Below are 11,023 nucleotides of genomic sequence, written 5' to 3'. Positions count from 1 at the left end.
GCCGTGGGCGGGACCGTTTAATCCAAACGCTGTGTGACGTTTTCCCCACTTAAATACGGACAAGGTTCCCGCTGCGCAGAGGCTTTCCCATCTTCGCAGGAGCGCGGTGCATTGTTCTTACCGATGAACTTTGAAGCAGTTACTAAAAGAAAGTTAATAATCTGAGCATGTCAGCATGGATGTGAGAGCTTGATGAATTAAGAAAAAATAAAGAAACCTTCGATGTCAAGTGAAGAAGCGCCGTAAGAGTTGACTTTCCCATCACCGCCTGACGCAGAAGTGCACAGGTATAAGTTGGATCTCCATCCAACCCAGCATGGACAATACCTGGAAATAAAATCACAAATAGGATGTAGGCCCTGAATGTAGGCAATTAAATTGAATAAAAATCGTATACCTTTGTTTGCAGATGCTCTGTCTTTAGTTTCCATAATTTGTAACAAACAGGGATAATTTTAGATATTATTTACTAATTTTGTCTCAAATAAATATTTATCTCCCACTAAGGAGTTTGCGCTGTGTTTATTTTTTGTCTTTCGTCTTCACCAGTTACCCTAGTTATGAAAAGCTATTTCCGTTAACCCTCCTGTTATGTTGCGTTTTAAAGTTTCGATTTTTTTTTAACACTTCCTTCCACCAGGGGGCAACACTGTGTCACTCTCCTGAACTTTCTTTCGCAACCTCTGTTTTTGGTGGAAGGTGGTGCTATTGTGGACAAGCTGCTTCTTCCACGCACTTGGCGCTCCTGTAGATGAGCGTGTGTTCTCCAGGCTGTCCTCGTGGATAAATGCTGAGAGGCGGCCGAGCCCCTGGTGACCTCTTTCGCTTTTACTATGTCTGCAGAGGCAGCAATGATGCTCTGTCGGAGGATCTGAAGTCTGGTGCGCGGATGCGTTTTTGAGTGCGCTGCAGCCTGAACAGAAGAAACACGATCTGGCAGACTGGATGCAAACCACCCAGTATGTTTTAACTGCGCTGGCTGTTAACTTTTTATCTTTTCATTCTTTTTTTGTTTTTGACTTCAGTTGGATGTCTTTTTGTGGGAGTTTTCGTGTTGCCCTGCAGGGAGCGGACATGGTTTTGCGTACTGGAAGTTTAACCCTGCTCTCCTGAACTCCCCATCTTTTGAGGGGTTTTTTTTGTTTTGTTTTGTTTTTTCACCACAAGTTTATAACCGAGTCTGCAGGAGGATTGAGGCACGAAAGAGCAAATGGCCAACGAGCGCAAACCGCGGCTCTGCATCATGGCAAAGGGGGACAGCGGGTATGGGTTCCACTTGCACGGCGAGAAGGGAAAGAACGGCCAATATATCCGCAAAGTGGAGCCGGGGTCCCCGGCGGAGGCGTCGGGAATGCGCGCCGGGGACAGGGTGGTCGCGGTGAACGGAGTCAACGTGGAGAGAGAGACGCACCACCAGGCGAGTGCATCTCCACGCGTGGGCATTCATATTGATGATTGTCACTCATGTTACAGGATGGGCCATCTCTGTCCGCAGGGGATGCATCAACAGGTCATGCTGGCAGACTGAGACAATCGGGACAATCAGGCACCCACTACTCCAATTTTTGTATTGTTTTTAGAAAACAAAGAGCGCGTTGACTTTATACATTTTTACTCAGCCTGAAAAAAAAAACTTTCCACAGATAAGAACGTGCTTTTCTAGACAGCAACAGCCTGCGCAGCACGTCCGTGCCAAGAAAAAGCTGCAAACAAGCCAACCCGCTGCTGCCACCGTAAATTAGGTTAAAACTGTCTCCAGTTCTGCCTGAACTGGGCTGTTTCTCTCCGAGGACTTCGCTCCTGCTCACAGAGAGTCTGAGGGGGGTTTATAATTATCTGTATACAGCCCGTCAGGCTCTCTCTGTGACCTTGTTGCAGCAGAGATAAAAAACACAAGCTGTTGGTCGCTGGGTTCAGCTCTCAGGATATCGACCCGCTCTCATTTCAGTGGGACAGATTAAACTAGTTGGATAATGATGTTTGATGATATTTAAACTGTTGCAGACCACCTCCAAAACAGACCCTCACTCGTTATTACGCAACAGATCAGGGTAATTTGGATGTGTGTCACTGAAAGATATAAAAACTCGTCACTGATTATCCTGCAATTGATCTAATGCTAGGTTTTGGTTTTACAACTATGGTGGGCCACTCTGGACCACCATAGTTGTGCTTCTCACATCTAGAGGAATATTTTGGCTGCTCTACTTTGAAAATTAGCTCAGTTAGCTAAGATAGAGAGCAGCTATGGACATTCATTTCCAAGTCTTGCCACAAATTCTCAGCTGGATATAGGTTTGGCCTTTGACTGGGCCATTTTAAACTCGTAAACAGGCTTTCATCCAAAGCACTCCATTGTAGCTCTGGCTGTATGTTTAGGGTTTTTGTCACAACAGAAGGTACGTCCTGCAGTAGGTTTTCATTCAGGATTGTCTTTTCAACACAAACTTACTTCCCTGTCTGGAGCTGCGCAGTATAACAAATCACAATCATCACTTTCAATTTCAACATGTTTAATATTGCAACACAAAGAATTGTTTGGTTGCAATATTTTATGGATCATAATATCTCAAATTTCCATGCATTCAATCTTTGCATGTTAGTAACTGAGAGAGGGCGAATAGATAGCAATAAATATGGTCATTGTAGTGTTAAACATTATCACAATGTCATGTTTTTACTTATGCAATGCAGCCTTAACCCTCTCCCTGCTGAATTAAAGCATTCCCACAGCATGATGCATCCATCACCGTGTTTCACAGAGGGGATGGTTTGTTGTTGGTCATATGCAGTGCAGCCAGATTCTATTAGCTAGCTTGGCGAATCGCAAAGCAAACTGGTTTCTCTGGATGTTGGGTCTCAGGGTAATGCAGGCCACACTTTTAAGCATTTTATTTGTGGGAAAAAAAACATAATTTTTCTTAAACTTCAAATTTTTGTTGGTCTGTCACAAAAAAGGTCCTAGTAAAATCCGTTAAGGCTTGTGGTTTGTGGTTTTAATGTGGCAAAATGTGATTCAGCGACTTTGAGCACTTTTGCGAAGCGCTGTTATCGTATCGAAGCCAAACCTGGCATAATGAAACCTGGATAATGAAAATGAGTCTCTAAATTGAATGATAAAGACTTGTCGTGTCCCTCCTCCAGGTGGTACAGCGGATCAAGGAAGTAGAAAATGAGACCAGGTTGCTGGTCGTTGATCAGGAGACATACGAAAGCCTCCGCAGCTTGCATCTGACGGCCACAGAGGAGATGGCTGTTCTCGGGACAGAGGCTCTCCCCGCTGCTTCCTCCCCTCCAGCCTCCTCCTCGCCGATACCCTCCTCCACTCCTTCCTCCCCCACCAAGAAGCGTCAGAATGGCTCTGTGTCCAAGCAGGGCAGCCAGGTGCAGAAGCCCACCAGGAGGTCACCTTCGAAGGCTGCGAAGAAGGTAAATATGAATTAAAGCCATCGTCTTATTTTAAAGTGAGAAACCGAACCCGTGTGCCAACAGATTGCCAGTACTGAGTCATGTCTGCTCTGAGATTCTCTTCTCCCTGGACTTGTTTTGTGGCTGTCATGCCAGTTTAAGATTGGATTTGTAGATGTCGTGCAGGTTCTGCGGGCTCAAATTCTCGTGTGCTGATGAGGGAGTAACAAAGCTTAGCTGGAAGCAAGCCAGACGTTGTTTCAGAAGTAAGAGTGACCATGAAATGTCGGAAGGTGACACCAGCAAGAAGGCATAAAGTCTGGGTTGTTAAAAGCTTGAAGAAAAAAAAGCTATTAGCTCTCCCATTATGGGCTAGAAGTTTTTTGTTGTTTTTTTTAGTTTTGGTTAAAGGAAATGTAAAGATTACAGTGGGCTGTAATGTGTCTGTGTTCATTTTCACTAGAAAATTTAGAATTTCATTAATTTGTTTTCATATTTCAGCCCCTGGTGACAGTCGTTGTCGCGTCGCGTCGTGTCTTAAAGACTCAGATTTGGTTTCACAGAGCTCCTATCAGAAAGAACACGCTGCTTCCCTTCTGCTTTCTGCATTTACGCCACATGTGTTTTCACTTAGTTTTGCCCTGTTGATATTCTTCCAGCACTCAGGCCCTTACTCTGTATGGGGTTTGACAGCTTCACTGCTTTGCATTTTAAATATCTCTGCGACTTTGTCTAGTTCTTGCCCTCTTGTCTTGGAAAGCGTGCAGTGCTAAGATGTTCTAACCCACCAAGGTCTGCGAAAAAATTGTTTCTTTCTCCATGTCATTACTCAAAGGGAAAAGCTGGAAGGACACGCTCAGTAGGCTGAACCAAAAATGAATTAGCCTTTTAAAATGAAATGCATACTTTAACAGGGACCTCTATTTCCTGTTGCACCTTAAAGGAAGCTGTTTCCTTATAGATATTAAGACTTAGGATTGACACACCACACAAATTGGGCGTTTAATGTCTTCTGCAGAAGTCTTTTCGGGTTGTGACGGGGGGAAAAAAAGATTTGGCTTAAAGTCCAGCAAGTAAAAGCAAAGGGGAAAACAGGCTGGTCAAAAAAATGGAGAGGAAAACCCAGGATTAAAAAAAAGATATGCAATGATATGACGAACCAATCACGTTTATTTGTATGGCACTTAAATATGGCAAGAAGGCAGTTCAAAGTCAACCATACAGACAACAATCTATTTCCCCCACTATACAGATCTCCCCTGTTTTAGCTGATTTGTCACACTTCAGTGTTTCAGATCTTCCAGTCAGATATCACCGAGGTAATCTAATATAGTCCAACGAAAAAATGTTAAATTGTAGAACAGGTTGACCAGCATACTTCTCTAAATTTGCAAAAATATTGTAAAAAAACAAAAAAAACAATGACAATAGAAACTGTGCATTGAATTTGTGCTCTGATGTCGCACATGCTCAAAGTCACATTGAGTAGAGAGTCTTACAATACATCCTTTTTTACTCCAATGGCATTATCTTACATGGAAATATTTTTGAAAAATTCACATTTTTTTATAATAGTAGAGATCCTAGGATCCTCTACTTCCTTTCTCTCACAGCAGATCCACCTAGAATGTTTGTTGCAAAACAAAAAAAACGTACAATGTTTTGCTCACTGAATAAATGTAAAATGAAAATGAAAACAGATTTTGTTCCTAAATCTTCTGGTGTTAAACAGCTCTACTGCAAAAAATTAGACATCTATTTTAAGGCTTTTCAATCTATGATTGCTGATATAAACTGGTTGTTCGTTTGGATTATTAGTATTTGACACTATATGCTATGTGGTTTGGTCCATTTTATTTTCCTCTTGCTAAGCAACGGGACAGATAAAACTGCTGATAGCAGCACATTTGTTCTCATATTTTACTTTTTAAGAGAGGTCGACGAAGGACAACCAGGCAGCCTGAGATTTAAAAGCATTATGAACTAAGGCAGAGGGAATCTGAGACTCAAAGCAGCCAGAATAAAACTTGCTGGCACTTTAAGTTCACCCACTCACAGTAGGGCAGGGCACTGGGAAAGCAAGGTTTTGGATATTCACCACAGCAGTTTGGCTCAACCTACTGTCGCATACTTAACTTTTGTTCACCATAAAAGTATTAAATAACTGCAGTTGATTGTAGCTGCAGTAAACAATATAGGTTCCACTACCTGTGATCAAGATGACACTGTGCTTTCTGGTCCTTTCTCTGAAACCCCAGCCGTTTGAATGAAAAGACTGAGGTCAGGAAGGTCTGAAATTGTCAGACTTCAGATGTTAACAGCATTGAGGGATGGCGCTGAAATAAAGTGTTTTAGTTTTCTTTACAGCAAAACCTATAAAAGTGGTTTGTTTTCTTCTTGATCTCTCAACATGAACATCTGCAGATATCAATCACAGCACTCACTGCTGCTGCACCCACTCACGGGCAGAGGAAACGCAGCTAGACACAAACCTTTCTGCGTCCGTGTTTTCCTGCACATCTGCCCTATAAACATCCCAGTAAAAGGTTCAGAGTGGAGTGTTTGTGCATATGTTCTCCAGGTTACGTGACACTGCCTGTGGTTTCTTTAGCTTTATAGCCAGTCATCTCCAAGGTTTCCCTCCTATTGCATTCCTCTCCATGTTTACTGCCTCTTGACTTGTGATGCATGAAATAGCTTTCTGCTCAAATATGTTTTGCTTTTTTTTTAAATCCAGGATACATGATATGTTTTCTTCATCTTTTATCCACTCACTTTTTTTCAAATATCACTGAAAGAGAGTTAAAATACTCATGATGGAGATTATTCATGTTGTCATCCAAAAGACAAGATCCCGAAAGGCATTGGGGACAGAAAGGAAAATCAGTTTCTATCGATTTCTTTATTCCCTCAATCTCCAGTCCACTTTTCAGTAAATAAATCAATCATTGATTGATTTGTAGCAGCATAATAATAAACTTGCTCGGTTTTCCACAAGCCTGGCACAAATATTAGCTTTTCCGTTATCATAGCTAGTCGACACACTTTAAGCTGCTGTCACCTTAAATGTGAGGAAATTTAGGAGATTTTGTGAAACATCAAGTCCTGCAAGTGTGTTATTTCTGGCAGGCCCCTAATTAACAGTGTAATTAGACAAATGTTGTGGAAATCACAGGGTTCTGCTTCTTCAAGACAGAATATGTCACTGGGCCTTGATGTAACCAAGGCCCAGTGACATACAGTACTGACCAAAAGTTTGGACACACCTTTTAATTCAATGGTTTCCTTTATTTTCATGACTATTGACATTGTAGATTCACACTGAAGGCATCAAAACTATGAATAACACATGTGGAAATATGCACTAAACAAAAAAGTGTAAAACAACTGAAAATATCCCTTATATTCTAGTTTCTTCAAAGTAGCAACCTTTTGCTGTGATTACTGCTTTGCACACACTCTGCATTTTCTTGATGAGCTTCAAGAGGTAGTCACCTGAAATGGTTTTCACTTCATAGGTGTGCCCTGTCAGGTTAATAAGTGGGATTTCTTGCCTTATAAATAGTCATGAAAATAAAGAAAATCCATTGAATTAGAAGGTGTGTCCAAACTTTTGGTCTCTACTGTATAACCATGTCTTTTCTCATTTAAATGGTTATTTTCTATATGATATGGCCTTCCAATGCCACTGAAGCAAGTTCAGTGGTTACCATGGTGACTGAATACAGGTCAGAGGGCAAAACACTGCTTATCAGGGAGTTGAGTTCCCTGTTACAATGATTGATGCTGCGTGATGGGCTCAAATCACAATTTCTGTTTGATCTTTATCATCTAAGTGAAGACACCACCGTAATAATTTCAACCAGACAAACAAAACTGCAGTGGGATTTAACAATAAATCATTTTAAATTTGTCATTATCAGCCTATGTGATGATATTCTGCCTCTTTCCTTGCTTATATTTGCCTGCACATACTCTTAGAAGTAACTGTGTATGTGTCTGTTTTGGTCAAATGGAGAACCTAGTGATGCTGAAAGTGCAGGAGCATCTCGCGTCAGAGTTTAAATGTATCATTTTACAAAGACACACCTGAGAGCTCAATGCTGGCCTATTTCTCCACTTTTCTCTCTCACACACACACTCCTACAAACTCTAAGGTGTGTTGTTGTGTTTTGTCATTTCCCTTTGGATGAAGTGTTAGGTGTCACTTTCTCATTAGAACCTTTTTTTTAACCTGCAGATACACACAAATGCCCACGCGCACAACTACCTTTATACGGGTCCAAATGTCACGAATACATGTTTTAATCAAACGCTATCTTTGTGTCCCCTTCTTGTGAGCTTTAACACAGCTTTTTGAAACATGTGTTGGTGTTGGATCACTGCGTGCAAGTGATAAAACTGTGGAAAACCAAATACTTTTTGCTAAAACAAACACAATGTTACTGTGCACTATTCACTTCTGGGAAGGCAAGGTTAATTTTGGCAAAAGAGTAAGGAAAAAAGCAAATGTCACCGTACACTCTTTGTGTTTGCAGACTTTATTCCTATTACATTTTTCAAAAGAACAAAAATAAGGATTTTAATTCTCAAATATTCAGAGGGATTTCCACAATCAGATCACTATCTAAAACACTGTGTGATTGTAGCAACCCTGTCAAAGACTGGACTGTTTGTAATTTACTTTGAATTACAACAGAATTTTACAAATTACACCAGAGGAACGCTTTAAAATGTAAAAAGTTATTTAAAACTATAATGAGTCTAAGATTTTTTTTTCCTTTCCCAGAGAATATTTAAAAAGTTAATTCATCAAACTCTACCTGCTACATTCTTGATGCCCAACAAACACCAGGGGGTTTTACCTATGAAATCATTAGTTTGGTCAGCAGTGTGCATCTGTCAGCTTGTATCCTGTCTCCATGGTAACTAATTGCTCTATGAGTGGCAGTAGTTTCTGCTTCTTCTTTTACTGCTTTGGATTTAAGCTCAGATGTCTGTTGCAGACCCACTGCTCTATCACCTGAAAGTAAAGCACTGCCTCTGGCGTGTTCGGTCGTATTCTTTCTAATGTCAAAAACAAAAATACAGCAGACTCTTAACTTGCACATCTACACCATCATCAGCATAATAAGCCATTTTGTACATAATGAAAGGTCATAATTATATACAATGAAAATTGAAGGAGAAAAAATTCTATCTTAGTACATAAAGACAAAAATAAACTGAATGTATTACTTTAATAAAATACTTTAAATGCATTATTGGAAGAGGCACACATTCCCTTCTTTCCATCTTTTGCAAGTAACCTACTGAAATATTAATATTAATGTAACCAAATGAGGGTGAAATTTGAAATCAGAAAAGTAAACATGTTTTTTCTATAGTCTTAATTTTTTATGTTCTTATTGATAGTCTTTTTATCCATTGCATCATTTCATATATGAATACCATCCATCCATCCATCCATCCATCCATCTTCTTCCGCTTATCCGAGGTCGGGTCGCGGGGGTAGCAGCTTCAGAAGGGAGGCCCAGACTTCCCTCTCCCCGGCCACTTCTTCCAGCTCTTCCGGGGGAATCCCGAGGCGTTCCCAGGCCAGCCGAGAGACATAGTCTCTCCAGCGTGTCCTGGGTCTTCCCCGGGGCCTCCTCCCGGTGGGACGTGCCCGGAACACCTCACCAGGGAGGCGTCCAGGAGGCATCCTGACCAGATGCCCAAGCCACCTCAACTGGCTCCTCTCGATGTGAAGGAGCAGCGGCTCTACTCTGAGTCCCTCCCGGATGACTGAGCTTCTCACCCTATCTCTAAGGGAGAGCCCAGCCACCCTACGGAGAAAACCCATTTCGGCCGCTTGTATCCGCGATCTCGTTCTTTCGGTCATGACCCAAAGCTCATGACCATAGATGAGGGTGGGAACGTAGATCGACCGGTAAATCGAGAGCTTCGCTTTTTGGCTCAGCTCTCTCTTCACCACGACGGACCGGTACAGCGCCCGCTTGACAGCAGACGCTGCGCCAATCCGCCTGTCGATCTCCCGCTCCCTTCTTCCCCCATTCGTGAACAAGATCCCGAGATACTTGAACTCCTCCACTTGGGGCAGGACACCCCCCCTGACCCGGAGAAGGCACTCTACCCTTTTCCGGCTCAAGACCATGGCCTCGGATTTGGAGGCACTGATCCCCATCCCGGCCGCTTCACACTCGGCTGCGAACCGATCCAGCGAGAGCTGCAGATCACGATCTGATGAAGCCAAAAGGACCACATCGTCTGCAAAAAGCAGAGATGAGATCCTAAGGCCACCAAATCGGATCCCCTCAACACCTTGGCTGCGCCTAGAAATTCTGTCCATAAAAGTGATGAACAGAATCGGTGACAAAGGGCAGCCCTGGCGGAGTCCAACTCTCACCGGAAACGAGCCCGACTTACTGCCGGCAATGCGGACCAGACTCTGACACCGGTCATACAGGGACCTGACAGCCCGTATCAAAGGGCCCGGTACCCCATACTCCCGGAGAACCTCCTACAGGGCTCCCCGAGGGACTGACAATATATGAATACATTATAAATTATACATTCCACATTCAAAAGCAACAAAAACAACAAAAGGTTGCTCAGTCTTATGTTTCTCAGTGAATTGTGGAAAAGGGCTCCTTTACAAGTAGATTTTGTTTCTTGTGCTCTCATCTCCTGATCTCCTCCTGACTTGAATTTCCACCCTCTGCTGGTGATAAGACATTTTCCAAACGCAAATTTAGCTCAAATGTTTGCTGTTGTTCTCTCTGTTGCTGCTTCATTCACATGCAAAAACATAATGAGAATTGAGGGCTTTGTTTCGCACCGATGAACACATATATTTAAAAGCAGAACATTCCATGTATTTCTCCTTTTATTTACTATTGACAGTTCTATACATTAAAAACTAGATTTCCACGAGCTTTCGTCTTTTGTGATTTGGCAAAAACAAGAGAGATATATATTTTAAAAAATGAGCAATTCCAGATGATTCATTTTCCTGCCAATATACATGTGAAGCGTACTTTGTGTCTTCATAAATGTAGCTACATTATGTTGATGATTTACAAAACCTTTGGAGATCATCTGCTCTCAAAGGAGCTCAGGCTGAAACACATCTGCTGAAAAACCTACGGAGCAGGGGTGTGTATTTGAGGGGGTTTAACTTATAATTACGTAATGCTTCATTTAACATGGTTTGTTTGAATTGGTCGAATCATTTCAATCTTAAGCAGAATCCAGCAAAATGTAATGTTTAATTGAATCTAAATGTCAACAGTTGTACACAAAGATGGAGGTTTATCTGCATATTTGTGCACTACTAAAGACTCGCATGTGTTGCAGCTGGAGAAACTCAAATTTCCTGCAAAACAACCACAGAGACTAAACAAAACAACACAGAAATTGGGGGGGGGGTGTATTTATTCCTAGAGAGCTTCCAGATGAACATCTAGAATACTGAATCAGTTTGACTTTTTATTTTATTTTATTAAATATAAATGTTAGTACTTGTGTAAGTGAAAGAGTCTCATTGAAAATGATGGACATTGTCTAATTTGAATTCAAATAAACACATTAAAATGTTTTCTATCAAAATCCA

The 11,023-nt window shown here is 41.7% G+C and overlaps 1 protein-coding gene across 1 annotated transcript in view; it reads left to right on the top strand.

Annotated features, from left to right (window-relative positions):
• Window positions 1–686: 686 nt before the first annotated feature.
• Window positions 687–11,023, top strand: part of LOC114159821 (Na(+)/H(+) exchange regulatory cofactor NHE-RF2) — a 33,113-nt gene continuing 22,776 nt past the window's right edge. Inside the window, exons 1-2 of the mRNA XM_028042006.1 lie at window positions 687–1,417; window positions 3,145–3,429. Coding sequence (XP_027897807.1) covers window positions 1,211–1,417; window positions 3,145–3,429 — 492 coding nt within the window. The 5' untranslated portion in view covers window positions 687–1,210. The remainder of the gene's footprint in view (window positions 1,418–3,144; window positions 3,430–11,023) is intronic.

Source organism: Xiphophorus couchianus, chromosome 16 (genome assembly GCF_001444195.1).
Source record: "Xiphophorus couchianus chromosome 16, X_couchianus-1.0, whole genome shotgun sequence".
Lineage (NCBI taxonomy): Eukaryota > Metazoa > Chordata > Actinopteri > Cyprinodontiformes > Poeciliidae > Xiphophorus > Xiphophorus couchianus.
The sequence above is the reverse complement of the archived record's forward strand: the minus strand, read 5'-3'. Positions and strand labels throughout refer to the sequence as shown.